The sequence below is a fragment of the Haemorhous mexicanus genome, chromosome 3 (genome assembly GCF_027477595.1).
Source record: "Haemorhous mexicanus isolate bHaeMex1 chromosome 3, bHaeMex1.pri, whole genome shotgun sequence".
NCBI lineage: Eukaryota > Metazoa > Chordata > Aves > Passeriformes > Fringillidae > Haemorhous > Haemorhous mexicanus.
The window spans coordinates 13,807,418-13,830,769 of record NC_082343.1 but is presented as its reverse complement, the minus strand read 5'-3'; the positions used below and the strand labels follow the sequence as shown (position 1 = coordinate 13,830,769).

The following is a 23,352-nucleotide window of genomic DNA, read 5'->3' as shown; positions in this document are numbered from 1 at the left end:
AATGATTTACGATGATTTTAGCTGATTGCACAAGACCAAATCCTACCAGATTCCAACCATCTGTTTTGCAAAGAAAGGCAGGAATTTGATGAGGTGTTACACAAAATACAGTGTTCACTCAGGACAACTAGTAACTGTTTTCTTCCTCAGTAGGTGTAATTTAGGACATGCATTTTGAAATTTCTGGAGAATCTTGAAGAGAGGCAGGAATAATTTGCTTTTTCTAGCTTTGCAATTTAACATTTACAAAAATTTAAATTAAAGGGTAGTAGTCTTTAATTGAATTGAATTAAATTTCATTAAAGTGTAGTAGCCCTGGAAGGCACACATTTCAGGCTGGAACACCCCATAGCATCACTGTGCAGACACTTCCTACCACTTGAGATTTGCAGCCCCCAGAGGACTGATGTGTGTATCTGCAGCAGAGCCCATAGTCATAGCCCAAAACTGAGGGCACTTCTTAAAGCTTCTATTCCTCTGCATACCTTCAGCTTATAGCCACCGGCATGTTAATTAGTAAACTTCCCAGGGAGCTGGATTTCTGTTCAGAGCTGCTCTGTCCATGACAGGGTGGACAGCTCCTTTCAGTGGCTGATTACTGGCCCTGGGTCTACATGGCTCTGTGAAGGTCATGCAGGGACTCAGCAGAGTGAGGAAGAAGACAAAGTTAGACCATCCAAGCGCTAGGTGAGTACTCCTGTCCCAGGACCCAGCCTTCTGATTACTGGTTAATCCAAAATCATGCAATAAATCATAAGCAGAATTAAAACCCAGCAGCCTTTTCCTACTAGAGTGATTTCTTCTTCTGTCAGCCTTCCTTCCTGCTCCTAGCATGACTGATTACAGAGTGCTCAATAACTTCTATCAAAACTATGTTTGCCTAAATATCTGATGGGACCCATCTAATTAACTGGTGACATTGCTGGAGTGGGGCAATATTAGTTGTCTTAATTACGCTTTCTCTGTGTTCCGCCATTGGAGAAATCTCTGATTGAAAGAGTGAGTAAATTGATACGTGGTGTCCTTCTTCCTCTGCCAAACTAAGTTCTCTTCTCTTTTGCTGAGAATTAAAAATTCTGACAGATTCTCTCTGGTAGTTCTGGCAGGAACAGTGCCTGATGATATCTTTGAAACCACAGGCAGCAGTCCCAAAAGATAATCGCTGGCACAGGAAGATACTGGAGCGATGCATTCACAAGACTCTTTTAGTGTTTTGTCTAGAGATTTTTTTACATTTGTCTCAATCCAAGCATTGATTAATCACTAGTCATCTCAGAGATGCAAAATCCACCTGCCTTTCAGAAAATCGCATGTGAAGTCAAAATTATCTGGGAATTCAACCTGTGAGGCAGGAAGAGACTTTAAATCTCCAAATTTTTTATATCTTTTTGTTCTCATGAGGTACACTCAGACTATTTCCTGTGGCTAGAACAAATTTTAATGCATTTGGCATATGTGGACTTATGGTAGCGTATTAATCTCCCATTTGCAGATCTGATGGATCTCTGTCCTGAGGCTTACATGATTAACTGCACCCAGCCACATATTTCATTTCTTGTCCTGGCTGGTTGAATGTTAATTTTCTCTTCTGTACAGGTATTCTATAAGAAATCAATTGTCCACTACATAAAATCTTACAAGCTTGTGTAATAGGGGCTCCAGATGACAGCTGCCCCTCTGGACTTTCATGCAGCTAACACATCCCTCTCTGCCCCATCCTCTCCATGTCCCTGGGCCAGCCAACAGCCCTGCACCTGGAGCATGATCCTAGCAGGGTGTGGTGGCAACTGTGGAAAGAGCTATTGATTGCAGCAAAAATCAAATGGAATTCAACCCTTTGAAAGAAGAACATGTTTGGTGTGAATAACAGGCTTAAGGTTGCCATGCTGGACTGCTGGAGTAGGCTTTTTCTCTTTAACTTTTCTTACATTACTGTGCTGGCTTTGTGTCTCTTTGCCACATTGTCCAGTAGCAGCTGAACTCCTTGGCTGCTCTCAACCAGCACTGGGCAAAGTACTGAAGTACCTCTCTCATGTTATATAGTTTCCAGATTTTTTTTTCTTTTTTTTTTTTTTTTTTGCCCCCCTAAAGCTTAGGAAATAGTGGTGTTTGGATGGCAAAGTCAACTGGGACTAAAACTCAGGATAAGAGCAAATTTGGCTGCCTAGTCACTATTGTGCTTAAAAACATCAAGAAAAGGTGAGTTCAGCAGAGGAGGAACACACACCTACAAGAATACATAATTATTCACAGCTTTGATTTAATAGGTACTAAAAGCCTAATCCACAGGATGGCCTCTATTAACAACTTATTAATAATTTCACTCAGCTCTATGTCTTCAGAAAACTAATTTGACAGGGTTGTTGGGGTTTTTTTAACACTTTCTAATGGAATGTCGTCTGTGATGTGTTCCTGATTTCCTGAATTTGGTTTGCTGACTAAAAAAAAATAAAAATGCATTGGACTAATTCTGGGATAATTTGGGATCATTCTTGCTATGTATTTGACGCTCAGTAGCATGGCAGTTGCTCAGCAAGGTGTCAGATGATTAATTTTTTTCCCTGGTAGGTCATAAGCACCCTTTAACTCATGTCAGTTGGGTACCAGATAGACACTGCTGCCACAAAACTCAGTCTGAACATGGAAAAGGGAAGATGGAGAGAAAGAGGGCACCAGCCAGATAAATTCATGTTGCAGTTAGCATCCCATGACTACTTGTTTCATAATTCTACAACAAATCAGACTACTACTGACATCTTCAGAATGATAAACCTGTTGTGATTCTTGGCTCAGCGTGGCATAGTGAGATGTATGGATACAAACTGATTGTTACAGCAAGATCCTGCTCAGGGGTGAGATTAAGTCAGGAGGGGAACAAGGAGAATGCTGCTTCATACCGGAGGAAATCCGAATCAATGCTTTCTTTGTAAAGATACTGGGAAAGTGATGTATCATCTTAATCCAAACACATCCTTTTTGCAATCTTACAAGTATTGTAATGTAGTTTGGAAGTAGCATTATGGATGCAATAGGGCAAGGCTTCAATTAACAGCAGTTACTCACACCACATTAACAGAATTGCTCCATATAAAATAGCAGATGCTGTGACCCCATGTACTTTTGCAGGAATTCTTGTTTAACAATTAGATGGTATTCTGGCTATGTGCAGTGGTGCTGAAATCCAAAAGGAGAAAAGTCAGGAAGCACAGCATCTGCCTAGCTAAACTGAAGGCTGTGTTAAGCAGGAAGGAAGAAAAAAATCTTATTAGGGAGAAATTTTCACTTTCTTTTCCTTATATCATCTTTTATCTGCAGATAATATGTCTGTGACAGCTCAATATTTTTCAATAATAAAATAAGTAAGACAACAGTATGACAACAGTAAGACAACAAATGTCTTTTCTCCCCATCTCTCAAGTATTCATTTTCTCTAGAGATCTTTTGAAATTCATGCGAGAGGTTCCTTGTATGAATTGACAAAATATGACAGTTCATCCAACTACTGTTTAGTGCCAACTGGAGCATATTTTCTAACAACTGCTGTTATTCAGTACTTCATTTTTTTTTTTTTTTTGCCCAGAATTGGCATTAGAAATGCACTTTCATGTATTGTTTTTTTTGCTACATGCATGGGAGACTTGGTGGACAAATATTTCTTGTGTGGAGAATGAGCTCTGACACTTCTTGGGGCAGGAGGAATGAAAACGAGAGCTGTTGCTAGGTGTTCTCCCAACACCCCTTCCTCACACCTCTCTCTGTAGCTGTCTTGAAAGACTGTGCTTATAATTGATTGATGAAGGAGTCCTGGCCCTTTCTTTGTAGTTTGATTTTCACTGAACAAAGCAGCTGTCAGAGATTTTGGTGATTCAGTCCCTGGTGCACGCTGAGGGCCTGGGTGGATATAAAGTAGATGCTGTCATTTTTACGATTCTCTTAACAAATAAATGAATAGCTGCATTATTGCTGTTTTCTCTAAGCAGTGGCCCATCCATCGTGCCTCACTCCCCAGAGGATTCATTTAAATGCATCTGGCATGAGGAGAGCTCTGGGCTCCACAGGGAGGCAAGCAACCTGCTCTGTGCTGGGCATCCAGACCCAAGCACCCTTGCCAGGATGCTGCTGGGATATTCCCCGGGGTGTTGCTCCTCTAAAACTTTTCTTCAGAATGCAATATACAGCTCCTCTATATATTTGCTCCTCTAAAACTTCTTCCTTCAAGGTGGGCATTGAAGGGACGAGCAGTGCTGACGCTACCAGCCTTGACCCTGCCCGACAGCCTCCACTCCTGGGTGCTGGGGAGAACCTGGCCCCACGGAACTCTTCCTTGGAGGCAGCAAGCTCTGAGGAGCCCTTGAAGCCCTGTGAGGGTACAGCAGCAGCCCTGTCAGTAATGTCAAGGTCAGGGCAAAGTGCTCAGAGACCTGCTGGTGCAGAGGAAGGACACAGAGAGCGATAAGCTAACTTGTGCTAAGCAGCTTGAAATTAAAAGGAGGTCCCTGGTGAGCACAGGCTGTGTCTCAGGGCAGGGAGAGGAGCTGGCGTGGTGCCCGGCTGATCTCTGCTGCACTTGCAGGTGACTGAGGTTCATCAGATGGTATGGACCCCAAAGCTGTGCTGAATGTGGGGCTCCTCGAGTGCCTCCCCAGCTCCCCACGTCCCCTGTCAGGCCATGGTGCTGCTCTCACCTTTGTCAGCTCCTGGAGCAGCAGCCCGAGCAGCAGGCAGCGATTGTTGGCACAGGCATTTGCAAGGGTAGCACGACCCAGAGTGCCTGGCAGGGCACATGTGACATAATCATCCCTTAAAATGTGAAGTTTGCCCTTTCTCAGGGCTAGACAATAGAAGGAAATAGGTGAAATTGTCTCTTCAGACTTGCTTGCTCAGCAGGAACAAGGCAGTTAAACCCCGCAATTGTTTTTGCTCTTGAATTTGTGTGACTGCCAACACCTTTTCCCCTTTTCCTTTGGGCTTTTCTGCTGTGCCCTTTCCATCCTCTGGTAGATTCCCTTGGTTTAAATTGCTGCTGTGCCTCCAGTTGCAAAGCTAAAATACAGCACCAGGAATTAATTTGCAAGAAGTTGCATCTCCTCTTTGTGCCAGCAAGAAATTCTCACTTCCAGGATCCTGGCCTGTATTTGGGTCCTCCTGGATGTTCACCAGGCAGGTGAGCTGACAGCCAGAGAGCACAGTGTTTCCTATTTATGTTCTATTTTCAGGGAGAAATACTTATCACTGCAGGCTTCTTTGTGGCACCCCACATGTGCACCCTGGTTTGGTGAATAGAAATTCAGAAAGGCCTGATGAGGCAATTGAAATCCTTAGATTAAATGCCCTGTGCCCTTTTGTACTCAGAGGGAATGGGAAGGCTTTAGGAACTGGCTCTGTCACTAGGATTAATAACTGGAAAATCAATTTGTCATTTCCCTGTCATAAATTAAAAGCTTATAGGCCTTATAACATGAGTAAAATAGAGGTTAGTGGGTATTGATGGAGGTCTCAAAGCTCACTCAGCAGACCAGATCTCTACTACACAATTTAAATTATGTCTCCTCCACAAGGAATATCTGTCAATATTTGTATTGAAAAAAGACATCCCGTGCAAGAATATTTTATCTGTTTCTACACGGCTGCTGCGATTGTTGCTACTGAAGGAGTTCTTGAGGGAGACTGTGGTCCTGACTTGATCGGTGTGAGTGACCTTTACATTGTGCATTTGGCTGTGGATGGAGTACAAATTAGTCATGTGCAGGCTGATGAGATGTCAGTGAGATGTCCCCCACTGAGCTGGTCCTGCTGAGAAAGGAGAACCTCTCTCTGCTCCCTTGGCTGTGGTAGAGTGGTGAGAAAGCAACCACACCCTACCAAAAGCGTGCCCAGCTGAGAGTAATTGAGGAGTGATGGGTAAGAGTCAGCAGACCAGGAGGGAAAAGGACCTTATAAAGCCAGACAGATGTAGAACTAGAAAGGAGCTGTCTAAGAGGAAACTACCTGCTGGTAAGATTTTTATGTTTGAAAGGAGATGTGGTTTAGCCCAAATAAACCTAATCTTCTGTTGGGCAGCTGAAGAAGAGATAATCAGAGTAGTTTCTTAACAAGCAGCTTGGTTTGTTTTGTTGTTTTTTTTTCTTTTTTATTTAATCTGTCTCTTAATATTAGGTTGTTTTTATTCTAAATAAGGTAAATTTCTGTGATGTGTGGTTACACAAATGATCCAAGATGGCTCAGAAGTGAATGATCCATAATCTGACCTGCTGCAATCTAAAAGAATCCTTCCCACTGATTACTGTGCTTTGGTGTATTACTTACAGTCCTATTTTAAGGCATTTGTTTATTAGAAAACTCTAATCAGTTTAATTGAAACAGATGTGGTTGACAGATATTTTAATTATCTGTGCACAAATTATTGTTGTTAGGTATGTTGATAAAAAAATAAATAAATTGAGATGCTCACAAGACTCTAACATAATTGGACATACACAGATTCCAGTGTCTTTTTAATTGAATAGCAGCTTAATTGGCTTTTCAGTCTGTGGTTAATATTCTGTATCTTTTTACATACTAAAAGCTGAATTGATTTATATCTACAGCCTTTCTTAAACAGGTTTTTATCTTATTTTGATTAAAAGCCTCACTTTTGTTTCCGCTTTAAAGGCGCGATGATGATGAAACAGGCTTCCAATAAATTATCTATTCTGTCTCTCTCATGCCCAGCCATTGGAGATAAAAGAGATTGCTGGACAAAGAGTTGTTTGTTCTGTTTTGGGTTTTTTTAACTTATTATTTAAGAAGAGACTTTGCTATTTGTTTTTCTATATGGATCTTAAACTCATGTAGAGCATTTATGATCTGTAGTGTTGATATAGCTCTGACATAAATGCTTGTACTTGGTTTAAATCTCTGTGACATATCTTTTAGAAAATCAGAACTCACAAAAAATCCTCCCACTTTACTGAGTAGGCACAGTATTCAAGTCCAAAAGCTCTGTACCTAGTCAATTTATATTGATAGTGGGTTTAAAAAAATAACCCCTGGAGGTTGTGTTAATCTTAGTTCCCTTTTGTGCAGTGTTTAGTTTTTCAGTTAAACAAAAAAGGCAGAATGATCTTTATCCAGCTTCCAGAGGCACATGGCTACTGCTTTCTGTGCTTAACTGGGCAAGGAAACAAGAAACTTGGTGTAGCTTTTAAATGTTAAGACAAAAGTGAAAAAGGAAAGAGAAGCACTATTTTTTTATGCAGAGGTGTAAAAAATGGCAGGTGATTTGTGGCAGCAATTCAAGTATTATGCGGGTTTTGTATTTGCAAGTGTGGCTTATGTGATCTTGTAATAGCTAACACACCAAGACTAGCTTCTCAGTGAAAAAAAAATTATATAATTCTTTTTTTATGAGGTATATTACATTGTCGATAGTGAAGGACATTGTGGAAGAAGGAAAGCCGGAGGGTAGGAAGTTAATGTTAGCCTTGGAAGACTGGATGCTGTTTGCATAGATTTTTCTGTGTTGCATCAGATAGTATTTCTTTGTCATCATTTCTTTCTACTGAATAGGATAATAGCCCTGAAATTTGTGTCTGATACAGGACTATTTTAAATAGGAGCTTGTAAAAAGTACTGATGTGCTGGTGATGTGAGGGGATTACTGAATCATGTAAAAGTTGCAAGTGTGTTTCCACTGAATCACAGGCACTGTGGGATGTGTGAGCCAGTCTCCCTCCTTTCCAAGGAACCACCTGTACTGACGGGCATTCAGTGTGACCACAGCAGGCATGTTAGATCATGCCCACTCTGCAGGCCCTTCATTACAAGGGAAGTATAGGGGGATAGAATATAAGAAAATAAAGATAGTGTAGAAAGTAATCTAACCCCTAAGGAGTTGCAGCTGGGACAATTATCAAAGATGAGGAATAGGCCTGATTTTAACAGGGCGCAGCTGTAACCAATGAGCAGAAGAGTACTATAAAAGAGTGGGATGGCTGCTTGAGAAGGGAACTGCAGTCAGTTGGCTGCTTTGTGAAGAAGAAAGAGTCAGTGCTCAGAGGAGCTGCCCACAAGAAACACCGAGAAGGTGTGAAACTTTTGTGATAAGGAGACAGCAGTATGGAACCCCTGCAATAAGATGACAACAGGGAAGGAAGTGGCATTGCTGCTTATCTTTTTTTCCTTTACTTTCCCTGCTCCAGGCAGAGGCTTTAGCTGTCTGCAGGCGTCACAGCACTGGTTATGAGCAGTGCCTGGTATTTAATCACTTACCCCAATTAAGTTGTACCAGTTGTAGGTCAGAGGCCCGCTGTGTCAAGGGCTCCACAGCTGATTGATAGCTCTCTTTTGAGAAGGGGATTCTGGCAAGGGAGAGCAAAGTGGGGAGCAGAGCTGGCCATTGAGTGCTTGTGGCACCACAATCAGACAGTCAGGGTGACTGGAAAGGAGAATGAGAGTGCCTTTGGATATCCCTGAAGGGCCCCTCTGCTTGGGTCAAGAGGGTTAGAGAGCACAAAGGCTTCTGTTCCCAGCAGCTGGCACGTGAGGAGGGGAAGCAGCAGCAACTGCTGGAAAGCTGAAGAAAATAAAAGATTGATCAGGAAGAGAAGTGCACAAAGAATGAAATAGTTCATTTGAAATGATTGGTTTTGCCATGTGTGATCCTTGGCTTGGTCTTTCCCATTTGTCATTCAGTGAGTTCCATCAAAAAAATCCTTGTATGAGCTGTGTTTCTCCCCTCTGTATTTTTTTTGACAGTGCCTTAAAACACACACTGCTCAAGGTGCTCCCTGTGACTACTAAAGATAATATATGTTCTGTAAACTATAGTTCAGTGTTTGGTCACTCTTTTGTCCATCTGGGCTTAGCTGCAAAGTTTAACAGACTCCTAATACTTCAGTTAAAAAAATATTTTGTTTGGTTTTTGCTTTTTTTGTTTGGTTTTTATTGGTGGGTTTTTGGTGGGGTTTTTTTGTTTGTTTGTTTTTGTTGCGTGTTTTGTTTTTGGTCTTAAAAAAAAAACATCTAAGGGACTAGAAATATGTCATCTTAGGTTTGGATATGATATTGCAGTAGTAAACTGCATGAATATATCCACAGCTCCCCTCTGCCTAAATTGAAGTGTGCTTCATGTATCATGAAATTTGTATTGATAATTTAGGGGCCTGAAGAGAGTAGAGGCTTGTGCATTCGGATTTAAGGAAATGTGTGTAATCCTTGTTACTGCTGCTTGTGCTGTAAATTGACTTCTTATGTTATATGGTTTCCCTGGTGTTGTGAAGTATTTAAAATGCTGAGTGAATGTTAAAGCACTTGGTTAAGAAAATCAAATATAAACTGGAAAAAATATTCTGTTCTTTCCAGCTTGCTGTTAAAAAGGGAAATTAGCTGGGAAAAATATAGCAAGAGGGCAACAGTATTAACCTTCAGATGAGAAAATATTTTATCACCAGGAGAATAGGCTGAACTACATAAATCTGTGCCCACAAAGAAGAAATTAGATGTTTAACAGAGAATGTAACTGAAGCTTTAAAAAAATCAGTTATTTCACTAGTGTTGGTTCAGATTGTTTCACCTGCATCGTATGGCAGAATACTCCAAGGAGCAGCTGAATTTTTTTCCTTGGCTTTTTCAAATAGATCTAGCCTCTTCAGAAACACTGAGTTAGTTCTAAAACTATTTCTTTCTCTTACTGAATATTGTGTTAAGTGCTGACTGTGGTGACAAAAGCAAATGTATACTGGGCATTCCAGAAAATTTAATGATCTTGGCAATTAAAAGTAAAATCCTTGCAGGTTGTCACTGCATGTTGTGTTAAGCAGCTTGAACTATGGTGTGATGGTTAACTGGACACTAGGAAGTGAATCATAGTTGTACCAGCAAGGTAATGGGTTTTCCTAGAGAAACATCTCAAAGAGAGAAATCTCTGTTGGAGGCAGTTGCTGCTGTGCTGCCTGGAGGCTGAAGTTCTGCAGCAGCAGTCAGGTTTTTGCTACTTCTGTTGTCTCAGGAAAGAGTTTCAGACCCTGGGATCAGAATGTCACCTCCTGGGGTACAGTCCCTATGGCTTCCAGCACATTCCAAATGCCCAGGATAGATGACTCTCTTTGTAGAGACCTGTGCTCACTGAGGTGAAACATGGGTGTGAATCATGTGAGGAGTCTTGGCACTCTAATGGTCCACCTGATTGAATTTGAAGCAGCATCCCAGAAGACATTGTCTTTCTGTCCCATTCCATCCATTGACTAAGCTATTTTCCTTTCAATCCAGATGATGTCTTTCTCCACTTTAGCCCGAGCTGCCCTTTGGCCTGTCCTGCTGGGGAATTACTGGCTCTTAGGCATTCCTTTTGATTTGCTGCTGCCTCCATAATGAACCTCCCTGTGCAGCCCATTTCAGGCCCATTTTTGACTGTTTACAGAATTTCCTATTTCTTTTTACCTCATTGTGGAAAAAAATCAAGCCCAAACTTACTGAAGTACAAAATGAATGTGCATGCACATGTATGTATAGCTCCCTTTGAGCACAGAAGACACCAGATTTAATTAACATGGTGTGGTTTTTTTCCATTTTCTTTTTCCAGTATTTGACTGCAACTTTGAATCTCCTTGTGAGCTGGAATATTCCTTTACTTCAAAAGATCAGGAAACCCCGAACAATGCCTGGGTCAGACTGAATGCAGAGGAAATCTCGCAGCTAAACCTCCCAGATGGGCCTGAGACAGATCACTCTGAGAGCACACCCAAAGGTAAGATGGATACAGCTGTGCAATGCCATCAGTAGTGGTCAGTTTTAAAATAAAACCACCCTTGCTGCCACCCCCTAAAATAACCATCACAGAGAACCCTAAAATGCCACCCATACAAACGTGTTCCCGTGAAGTGCTAAAGACAGCTGTAATCCCTTTGCCTCAACAGACAGTGAGTGAAAACAAAGTGACAAACAAAAGGGGTTGTTCTGCCCAGGAGAAATCTGTTTTCACCTAAAGGAAATCTCCATCATATATCTCAGAAGCAAAGTATCAAATACAGTCTTGTGTAAAATCTGAATTGGGCCGGCCTATGCCATGGCTGATATTTGGATGAAAACTGTGCTATATTGCCCATGTTTAAGGTCATTCAGTGTTTGGAAGAGTCTGGCCTTATCTTTGCTCTAGGTCCTGTTTACCACTTGTGTGTTTGCAGACCATTTTAGGCAATATCCTTCCATCCAGGGCTTAGGTTCTCTGTTTGGTAAGAAAACAAAGATGGGCTTTGTCCTAAGTATAACAAAAAAGATCATGTCTCTAAAGAGAGCTAGGAGGTCTCAAAAGATGGAAGTGCAACAGACCTTTTTTTTTTCCCTTGGAAAAAATGTGGTTTGTTGGAATTACTTTTTCTGCTTATGATCATATCTGTGAACAGCAGCATATTTCATTAAGATTGTAAATTCTGAAAATATTTTTAGATATTTGTGCTCTTATAGTCCTGTGAAAGCAGAAAAATTCTTAACACCCTTTCAGCTGTTAGTGACACCTACTTGGAACTTCTTTTTGGAAGATGGTGTTGATGAGAATGGATTTACAAAAATGAAAATGGAGGAGTTAGAGCTGCAAACTTTATTCAGGAGAACAAAGATGTGTCAGGAATTACAACAAAAATTTCAAGGGATATGGAACAGTTTCCATAGTAGGAAAAACTGAACATACTGATTCCCTATTCAATCTCATATGGCAGGGGTTAGAAATCTTTAAAAAGCAGGTTGAAGAGCATTGGAAAGCATCTGTGAAGTTGGTGGGCTCTGGGTTTAGAACAAGCAAGCTGAGACATTTTTCATGTAGTACCTGAATAAACGGTGCTAATAAAATACATGAATTAATGTTGTGGGGCCCGAAGTGTGTGTAAGTTTAAAGAAAGATCAGGTGAATTCTTGCAGAATACATTCATCACTGGATGTTTAATTCAATAGTCTGTTTAGAGTCAAGAAGCCTCTTACACAAAAGGCTGCAAGTGAAAGAATTCTTTTCTTAGGAGCCAGCATTGGAGACAGAGTTTGACTTTGCAGGGCTGCTGTCTGGCTGCTTGTGACAGTTCCTATGTTCAGGCAAATATTGAGGAGATTTTCTGTGCTGCTTTCATTCATATTCTGTTTTCTCATCCATACCAATAGTATAGGTCTTTTCCCTAGATAGCCATTATAAATTAACTTTTAAGGCCCATTGATTCATCAGCAGACCAAGTCATTTTGGTGTGATCTGTGTCGTGTGTAAAGCAGATGGACCACATTTGTGCTGCATGTAAATATCTTCTAATTTCCGCATCAATAAACATCCACACGCAGCCTGACTTGCTTCCTACCAAGGTACAGTTCAGGGAAAGTTTGAGGTAAATCAGAGTCTCTGTTTTGTTCTTCTTTTTCTTAAATTCTAGTATAAGCTGGCTGCCCCTGAAATTTAGGAGTTAAAACCTTGTTTTGAATTGAGAAGAGTAGCTGTAATTTTCCTGGACTGGGGGGAAAACCCGCAAGGAAGTAAATGTATTGTTCCAGGCAAAGAGCCTGGCCAGGACCCCATGGTGCTGTGTGTTGTCAATGTATGATTCTTTTGGTTCCTTTCCAGTGAAGCTACACCTTTGTCTAACTCAGTTTTGTATATCTATCAAAGCAGGAGAAGGGGGGACTGTTGGCTGGCCCCGCAGCCCAAAGCCAAAGGTGGTATTGGCTGATGATTTCCAATTGCCTGTTGTGTTAAAATTCTATTTCTAAGCCCAAAGGTTGGAGGTTCTCATCTGGAATATAGGCAGTTCAGGCTGAAACTTGTGTTCTGCTGTTTTCTTCTATTCTGAGGGGCTGGTAACCAGTGTCAAATTGATTGAGTGGATTTAGATTTGTGGGGCATTAGTGTAGATTATTTTGTGTGGTTTATTTGCTTGTGTATGTGTGGGCTTGTTTTTTAAAATTGCCAGGCATGTTGGACATAGTGGTAATTTTTTTCAGTGGAGCTGTAGGTCTGCAACTCATCGATGACTGTAATTCTTGCATGTATAAAGACTCATTTGAAAATCAACACTTGGAGCTAGCATCTCTCTATTTTAAATCACTTTAATTACAGCTGTTTGGCACAGATAGTTGTGTGGTCTGTTTCAATCTGAAATAATTAAGCACAGTAGTTCCAACCCCCACTGTTTCCTGCAAATTGTACTTGCAATTATCTCAATCTCATTTCATCTCCTTTGCAGACAGTAATGCACAGAGATAAACAGATAGCTTAACTAGATTTTGGGATGGTTTAGCTCATCCTTGTCACTTGGTTATCAAGTCATGGCAAGACATTGATAGAGACAAATGCCTCTGGTATGATTCATTAGGCTTCACACAAGTTTCTGTAAAACGTTCAGTAGAAAATCATTGGTCGATCTCCCAAAGAGACACATTGGACAAATTTCTGTATTTTTGCTCCTGTCCCAGCAGCATGATACAGCTCAGTGTCAAGAAATCAGAAGTCAGCATGGATTAAGCCTCCAAGAGGAAGAGCTATCTCCTGGTGTCTCAGCATCTGGTTGCAGTCACAGCTGAGCAATCCACTCACTTGGCATGTTCAGCAGTAGTGTCACACAAATCATTGATCTTCTGGATAGTAATAGATGGTGAGGTAGCAGAGTTTGATATTAAATTATTCAGGGTAAAAGATTGAAGGTCTGGTTTGCAAGGAATTGAAAAGGGATGCTTAACCAGCTAATAGTGGCAGGTGAAATTTAGTGCAGGTTATTTGAATTGAGGTGATGGGAGACACAATCAGAGCTTGGCATATATGCAGACAGATTCTGAGCTGGTTACTGTCATTTAAGCTGATTAAAGTGTAAGAATAGAGCTGTGAACGCATCACCTCAGTACAGTCACAAAATAAATGTGATTTGGGGGCTCAATGGGAAGGGAGTGGAAAATAGGAACAGTATGCTATAGTATAAATGTGTGGGGCAGCTGTTTTTAGAACTCAGTCTTCTGTTCTAGATTCCATGCATCAAAAATCTTTTAGTACAGCTGGGAAAGTTTTTAAAGATGATAAAGTATGTAATGGCTGTCTTCTAGGAACACTTAAATTGACTAGGGCTACCCTGCCTGCATGAAGCATCTAAAGGAATACATGCAGGGTTGTGTAGAAATCAAAAATTTATAAAATATGTATAAAGGTTTATGAACTCCCAAGGTAAAGCTCTGAAAGGATGAGTACAGAAGGAATATTTGATATTTCTTCTAATACAGTATTGAACAGCATCAAGCAAAATTAGTAGGTGTCAGGCAAAACAAAAGAAGATCCTTCAGTATTTAACAAACAGTGAAACCGTAGAACGTTCAGGGTATTGTTGTTGCTGGAACCTTCTGTGGCTGTGCAACTTGACAGACTATGCTCAAGAGAAGAGCATAGAGAAAGAGAAATAGTTACAGGTACTAAATTCTCTACAGAACTTTTTCTGGCCCAGAAAGTCCTCCTGTGACCAGTCCCTGAAGTCCAGAGTGGTGAGGGACAACTGTTTGCTCTCCCTGTTCATACATTCTTTTTCATTTTCTATTTCCATCTGTCTGTTCTCAGAGCCAAATGTTGAAAGTCAATGGCTCCTTGCTCCTTGGTCTGATAGGGTTGGTGTGCTGGTGTGTTCCTGGCTCACCTCCCAGCTCAGGCTTAGGTTCCCTTTGAAAAAAAGATAAAAATGCTTTAACAGTTTTAGACCAATTTAGAGTGTCAGAGAAAAGTTACTATTTAAACATTTACTATTATTTGCTCTTCTTTTCAAGCCTTGGGAATGCCATCAAACCATGCAGAAATTTTGAGTAGTTGGTAGGAATAACTGCTGGACTGTTTGCCTGTAGAAATGTAGATTAGGGAGGCTATCAAGGTTTTGATTTTTTAAATTTGTGCTAGAATGCTTCACTTTCCTATGTTCCCCCCATCTTATAAGCAGAGCAGTGAGTGAGAGAATCACTGGTGTATCTGCCAGCTAGGTCCCTGAAAATCTGCTGGAGTTATATAACTTTCTGCAGGGTCAGAGATGTAAGGTTAAAGTTCCAGTGATGTGCTAAAGGCTGACAGGAAAACCTCTACTGTTGGGATCTGCATGGGGCCTGTACAAGCTGCAATGAGTAGGCAATCCATTGTGGATTACAAGACTACTTTTAATTCATGAATAAGCAAAAAGATGCTATAAAAAATTCAAGCATTCTGCATCACTGACTGCATTTATTTATTTTGACAAGTGTGATTAATTTTTAATTATTCATGACTCTTCATGATACATTATACCAGCAAATGCACTGCAGTCAATCGTAATGGAACAGGAGGAACTGGAGATCTTGGAACTGTGGCAGTGTTTCCTAAGGAGGCAGGTGAGACAGCCCAGTCTGTGGTTAGAAGTAAGGAGTTTGTAGACCAAGGAAATTGCACTTTCAGCTGTGTGGATATGTGTTTTTGCCATGCTCAAGAGTCATTTGCCTCTCTGATAAATCCAATTCTTGAGTCAAACCCAGAGTTTTCTCTACTGCGGGGGCCTCTAGGACACAGTGAGTTTGACATCCATCAGGGATGGTTTAAGAGCCATCAGCAAGTGGGACTCTTCAGAATTCACCTCTCCTGTTATCTTATTGCAGTGCTGTATTTTCCCTCCTCCAAAGAAGCACTGGCTCAGCTTCCTGCAATGCTGTGTATCCCAGGGACTTTGGCAGGCAGAAATTGTGGTCCCTGATCTGAGACCATAGCTGGGGCTTCATTCTGGTCAAATCCTACAAGGAAGAGAGAGAACCACTACTATAAAGTTAATGCTTTTTATTTAAGGAGGCAGGACCAGTAGCAGTGTACCCAAAACAGCTGCATGCAAACTGAGTCCAGGTCTGATTAAATTTCAGAGTGATCTGTTTCTAACCAAAAGTGCAGTTTTAAATGGGAAGGATTAGAGTCTTGACTGCTCCTGACTATGGTTATGCAAGCAAGTTGCCTGCTTCTCTTTTAAATCTTGTGATTCTAGATAAGTGAATTTCTGCTTCTGTGATTTGAAGATTTCAAGACCAGAAAAATAAGCAGCTGCTTGATAAAAATTTCAGATGAAGAGATAAGTTGTGGAGATTTGACCACCATTCCAAATAAAAATCATAAAAGTAATTCGCCTCCCTGTGCAAATGTGAACTCTGGTTGAGACAACTTCCTAATGGAAAATGTAGATTAAACTTTCATGAAGGATGGCAGGGAAGTGGGAGATGAATGAGGACAGTGCCCTAACCAGCCACTGATTAGTTGAAAGCTCTTATGTAAGTTCTAAAACAAGAAGTATCTGCATATTGTGTTAATGTGGTTTTATTTTTATATTTATTACTAAAGAAATGGAGCAAGGCTAAGGCACTGAGCATATTAGCAAACGGGTGATAATGAGCTGCAGGATTATAAAATGGCTGTTGACTTTAATTTATGATTCCTCAGACAAAGAAGAATGAGGCAGATAATAAAAGATAATAAATAATACTTTGTTTCAGATTATCACTTTATTAACAAAACAATAGAGTATAAATCAGGGTGGGCTTGCAAGAAATAAGTAGGTGATAAGTTATTCTTCATGTAACACTCAAAAATACTTGTATCACTTAAAATTCCACAAAAAAGGAAAGGGTGTGTGTGTAAATTCTTTTAGAAGAAGATAGCTATTTGCCAGGGGAAAGAGTAAAGTGTAAGGAGAGTAGCTGGGCTCACACTAGACAGAGAAAAGTTTTCCCTTTACATTAATTCTTATACTGGTTTGAGGATATGCCTTGATCTTGTATAATTGATCCAGCTAACGTGTCTTTTGAACAAGATATTAGAGGTATTTCTTATTTAGTAAATCATTCCATGGAGTTTGAGATCTTGACACCTTAGGCCTGGAAAAAGAAACAACAAACCAAGAACTGTTTTCTCAGGAGAATTTCTATTTGGAGGAAAAAGGTTTTTGAACCTGTCACAAATTTTGACAAAAAAACCCTTGCAGACATGAATGTTTATTGCATCTTTCTAATGTTATAGAAGAATTTGGATCATCCTGGTTCAGTCCAGATGGCTGAATAGTCCTTAAGAAGATATGACAAGATGCCACCCTAGTTTTATTATTTACATGCCTTCAGATAGACTGCAGGTATCCCATGAAGATTTGTGAACTTTTGTACTTTCATTTAGTTCAAGTGGGATTCAGTTTCCTATCATTTTCTTCTTTAAGATTTAGTCAGTGTCTCAGTGGAAATAATTGTTGTGTGTGAGTTGAAGAATGAGCTACATACCACAAGAGAAACAGTACAAGAATTAAGTGAGGTTCAGAAGTAACACAGACTGAAAATTATTCATCAATCTTACTGCAAATGAGAGATTTGTGGATTTGTAGGGATGACTATCAAGTTACTCGTATACAAACAGGGGGTTTAGAATTAAAAATATTATTTACAGCAAAGAGTTCTGGCTGTTCTAGATGAGATTTAGAATTTGAAACTCAATTTGGCAATATAAATGTATCAAGTGTTACAACACACACCCATAGGAATTTATGCAGCATTAAGACACTAAATGCAAACCAAACTTGCTTCCAGAATCCACTGGGCTGTGGAGAAGGAAAAACACAGCCTTTTTATAGGGATCAGACTCCAGCTTATTCTCTGTCAGTACAAAAAATGGACCAGGTGTTCTTTCCATTTTGCAGCTTGCTCTTCTCAATAGGACTACACTCATGCTTTGTTATTGCAAAATTATTTCCCTTTAATGGGCCTGCTCTAAAGAGGCAAATTGTCTCACTGTAGGACAGTGTGTTTATTTATAGGGTAGGTATGTATTTATACAGACTGTGGAGAGACATGTGGGTTTGTTGGTTTTAGAAATCTTGTTTGTTCATTCCTTAATTCAGTGAAGGCTTCCATGCAACATCCAGCAGTCTCTTTCCCAAGTTAAAGAAGAAAAATTAATTTCAGTGCACATCAGATGTTAGTATGCTCTAATGGCTTGCTGCATACCTGTGACTAATGTACTCCAACAAGTTTATCCAGAAAAGGCAGAGACAATGAAGAATAAATGGCTTGTAAAATGGTCTCTTTCTCACTCCTAATGACAGTTTCTCCTTGGCAAGATGAGAGGTATATTAAAAGGACAGCTAGAGGGAAGTGTGTCCTGCTCTTGGCCGTGTTTCACCTTTTTATAGGAAAAGACTACCAGATTAACACACATATTAATTGTTTTCCTTCTGCAGTATAGTGACAAAGTCCATTATCATGAAATGCTTGTGTATGTCTATGCATATGTTGTGTTCAGAGGTTTTTTTTTTAACTGAACTTTTTAAGCATGGAAAACTCACATTTGCGCAAAATATTTCTTCAATGGATTAGTAAGTTATTTGGTAGTTTTGATTTCTTTCTAGCCAACCTGCTTCTTCTGTTTTGTGTATTTATTTTGTTACCATGCCAATGGCAGCTCACACATATGGCTCTGTACACAAAAATACTTCTTTACCATACATTGTGTCAGCAAGACCCTGTGAGCCTGGCAGCCCCTTTGGCTACACTTTGGCTGTCCTTACCAAGCAGGGTCTAACTACATCCATTGCCAAATACTACAATACCTGTGCTTCTCCAGCACCCCACCTAGGAGGCTCTGGGACTGCTCTACTAAATAAGGCACCTGGTATGGTTTTGAGGAGTTGGGAGAAGGATTTCTCCCTGTTGTCAGAGAGAGACTAAAGCCCAGTGTGGTTAAATCAGAGAGAGACTAAAGCCCAGTGTGGTTAAATCAAAGAGAAACTAGAGCCCAGTGTGGTGAGTTGTGTTCCCTGTTGTGCCAAACTTGTCCCTTGCACCTTAACCACCGCTAACAATTGTTGGGGCCTGCTGGTCCCCAGTGTTTTCTTCATGAAGTTGGCTTGCTCCACTGGTAATGAACAGATGTTATCATGTGAGATTTTCTACACAATTCTGTGAGGTTCTGGTAAAAAACATCATCAGATTGACAAGAACTGAAGCATTTTTGCCGTTATTCTTCTCAATGATAATTGGTTGTATTACACTACTTACCTTACACACCTATGCTTGGGTGAATACATTAAAAGAGCCACAGAATTTTAAAAGCTAAGAAGTTTTACTCCTGTGACTCTTGCCAAGAACAAAGTCCAGCTAATTAATCAGATAAGAAATTGTGAATTTAGAACGGTGGTAGAGAAAATATGATATAGGATCTTTGTGTGGATGAAGCTGAACCTAAGAAGAGTTTAACCATTTTGGTAAATTTGGGTAAAGAGAGGATTGATTTTTTTTTTTTTTTACACTATTTCTCTCCTTAGCTTTCTGATTAATTTCAAGTTGTTTAGATGTAATTCTGTAAAGGATGTGTTGGTACCAATGCTTTTGTAATAGCTCATTTTTCTCACAATTACATGTACTAATTCAGAGGTGTTGCAAGAAATATTCCCCTAGGTGTGCTTTCAGAGGTTAAAGCTTACAGAAATTGTTAATATTAAAGCTCACCGAACTAGTGTTGTTTACCATTACCTTGAAGGGGGTGGAACCTCTGAGCTTAGTTGTTTTCTCATATAGTAGCTTAAACTTAGAGTCTTTATTTTATCCCACTCAAAACAACCAAAGAAGGTTGCAGAGTTAAAGCCAAGATACTGAATGAGAATTCTGTTTTCTATCTTTAAAAAATAAATTTCATAATACCATGCAATGCCTGTTTTGGCAGCCCCAAGCAACTTGCCTAGATTCTAATGAATAATCATCCTTTCAATTATGAGCTAGAAGCTATCCCTGAAGTTTCATCTGTTTTCTTTGCTTGCTTGTTTTGAGAGCACAGTGATTAAACAGATGGTATAATGCATGAAGATGGGAACAGCCATACTGGGAGAGAATGAGAGGGAAGAAAACTGATGGCTGGGCTTCCCCAATTGTTCTCCCGCTCTTCAGACATGCTGTGAGCTGAAGGGAGCAAAAGAACATGGCCCTCCATGTTATGTTGTAACTCTGCTGGAGAACATACCACAATACCTCTTTGTTGATTTGGGACCTCCAGTCCTAGTCCCTGTTCCTGTGTTGAGTAGCATTTCCTTTCTGTGCAATAAATTTAATTGTGTGTGCCAATCCTAGTAAGGAAATTGCTTTCTCTAAGTCCTTGTGAGTCCCTTTAGTCTCAACAGCTCAGGCTTTCTCATCTGTCAAATGCAAGCAATTTGGAAATGCTTGGCCTTCATCTTTCACCTTCCCCAAGTAAACAGGAATTTGTAAAATTTAAATACGAGTTACTGTCTTTTGTTAAAATGAAAATACTGTGTTTTTAAAAAATCATTTTTAATTCACATTAATGGTTCCTATCAGCTGTAAAGTCAAATGAAAGCCAGCCTTGTTAGCTGAATGCTTCAGTGTCACAACAGAGATGAGAGAAGCGAGGACCACGTACTTTGAAGTGGCATTTCCTTAAGAATTTAAGAAATGTAATAGCGGGCTTTTAGCCATTGTTCTGCATTTTTTTTCTTTTTTTTATTCTATACCTGTGAGCAAGTCTAACCACCCTTCTGGGAGAGGCTGTCTTTCTAAATTATCTCATGTAGACACAAGTAAAAAGGGTGATGAGTAGATTTCTCAACATTTGGAAAGATGTTCAAACAGCAGAAGCAGCAGATTTGTTACTTTGTTACCATTGCCTGTGTTAAAAGGATAAAGCTGATGGAGGACTGAACTACAATAATTCACCTTGTGTGCTGCTTTTAGTGGAGGACATGTTGCTTTCCTTTGCTTCCAGTGGGGAAGTGGAAAGGTCAGGCACTGAAGGGAAGCATTTTGCTGTGTGCAACAGATAGGCATCTCTGGCAGTAATTTAGAACTTTGCAAGGCACTTAAACAGCATAGTAAAGGTTAGATCACAGCTCCTCTTCACCTGTCGCAGTAGGTTTGTTTATCAGAGAAGAACCCAAGCTGCAGAGCTCCAGTATTGATTTTGAGCAGAAGGTTCAAGGATGTTCTGTTTTCAAGGTGTTTAATCAGAGCATGGTAGAAACAAAAAGCCCGTGTTAAAACAACATTAGGATGCAGGTTTAATTCCACTCTGTGTTTTTCCTGAAGGTGTGAAAGTATTTGAGGAGGAGACAGAGGTTGTTTTCTATTTAACTGCTCTAAAACATTGCAGCTTTTCAGACTACCAGGTATTGATAGGGCAGGCTCTGCCTGTAAGTTCATCTACCTGTCAACAAGGTCACTTCATTAGAGTGAAAGTTTGCTGTGACACACAGCTTGGAATGTTACAAACTGAACTTACTCAGATTGGAGGAAAAGAAAAGATTGTTCTAGTGGCCTCGGTGCCCAGTTGCACAGTAGGGAAAGCTGTTTTAATTTAGTAGTCATTGGTTTAGTTACCCAAGTGTCTAAGGGCAATGTATTCAGTGTAACCATGTTATTAGAAAATCAAGATTTCTGAGGACCTAATAGCTTGGATAGTTAATTTTTGTTTTATCATTAATTAAGGGTAAAAAGCAAGAATATGAGATGGTATTACAAAATGTTGTATAACTTAATTCAGAAATTGTGGTTAACTCCAAAAATAATGATTTTCTCAATGACTAACCAAGGCAAATAGGTATCTGTTAAGCAAGCATAGGTTCTACAATCAACTTGTTAGTAAAGATGCCAGGCCATTTGTGATTGGTGGCAACAGCTGAGTAAACAGCAACAATTAATGTTTTTAACAGCAAGTTTCTTTAAGGACATATATTTAAGTATGACTACCAGTGTAGCATATGTAGCTGGTTGTTTTATCCATCAGTGGAGAAAGGTGAATAGGTGTAGAAGGGGTTTTTATCTTTGAAGGATTTGATCACCTAATTAGAGAACAGAAAACCTGGATCCTAGTTACACTGAAAAAAAATCCAGTGATAATTGTAATGGCTTTGAAGCAAGGGATGATTAAAATGTGCTCCAGGCATTTTCAGGGTTGGTGCTTGACTTGTTGCAGGCAGTTCTCTCTGTGGTCACCTTGCAACACAGGTGGTTAATGGCAGGTGTTTGCTGTCCAAGAAGTGATTTTTGTTATATGCAAGGCTGAACTGAATATGGAAACTTATGGAATATTTGGTGTGCTTGGATTCAGCAGTATTATTCCCAATTGCCTTAAAATTAAAAAATACTCAAGAACTAGAAGGCAAAATGCTGTCTATTTAGAAACTGAACATTGGCTTCCATTAACACAACACCTCCTGTTCTGTTGTACAGTGGGCTTTTGCCATGACTGAGGGGAGTTTCACTGCAGGTGAAATGCTGGGAGTTGGTGTCCAGGTTTTCCTTGCAGTGAGCTAATATGCTTCCAATAATACTGGTATTGTGCATTTGCTGATAGGCTTAGGTGACTGTGTGATACATGAGTGCTTCCATTTCTTTCCACTGATTTACAGGGGATGGTGTTTGTCTGGACAGGTAAGGGCAGCTGTAAGAAAATGCTGGAGCAGGGTCAGTGGTTGAGTGATTGTTGAGCTGCACTGTCATTACAGAGTGAGTGACAAAGTGTAATTGAAATAACTGAGCTCCAAACAGCTGAGGGACCTCACATGGGTGTGAAGCACTGCTTACCTTGGAGGGAGAGCTGTTTTGCATGGAGGAGTTTGGCTGGGATGTCCCTGAATTAAGACACAGGAATTGGCTGTATGGAAAAGAGGCACATTGGAGACAATGCCTTTAACCACTCTCTACTAGGTTTGGGCTTTTTTATTTTATCTGAATGAAATTATATGTTTCAGTGTGCTTTGTGGGTGGGTGGGTGACCTGTACTTCATTACAGCAACAAATTGATTGTCCTGTGCCTCAGTCAATGTTATATCCATTATCTCTTCCAGAGGGATGGGCACCAAAACTGACCCTGAGTGCAAAGCTGGTATAATGGGCACTGCATCAGGAATGACCTGAACAACTCCCAAAAATTAACAGATTTGTCAGTTACTTGATTGGTTATTTATTCACTACTTTTACCAGCCAGCTAAACTTTTTAAAAATGAAACTGAGTTACTGAACAATTCCTTGTTGCTAAAGCTATTGGTAATACAAACGGCAGAAGTTTGAGTGAACTGCAGATTAACCTCTTTCAATCCCAAATGAAATCAAAGCTCCTTGTTTATTTGTGTGTGGGTTGTATTTTGCTGATTTTTCTTAAAAACTGCTTTCTAAAAGGCACCTTCCTGTTCTGTATTTTCCTAAGAAAGTATGATTGGGATTGCTGGATGAAGGGGTACAGACTTCAGGAAGTGGCATTTTGCTAGCCTATATTTTTAATGAGTCTGTGAAATTGCTGAGGATGTTCCTATTGTTGGGCTAAAGCCTGGGATTGTTTTTAAAGCCTGACACTGCCACAATGTGATATAAATGTGCATTGTGTCA

General features: G+C 40.1%; 1 protein-coding gene across 1 annotated transcript in view; it reads left to right on the top strand.

Annotated features, from left to right (window-relative positions):
* The window catches only part of ALK (ALK receptor tyrosine kinase), a 306,751-nt gene that overhangs the window by 82,634 nt on the left and 200,765 nt on the right, over positions 1–23,352 (top strand). Inside the window, exon 3 of the mRNA XM_059840860.1 lies at positions 10,562–10,726. Coding sequence (XP_059696843.1) covers positions 10,562–10,726 — 165 coding nt within the window. The remainder of the gene's footprint in view (positions 1–10,561; positions 10,727–23,352) is intronic.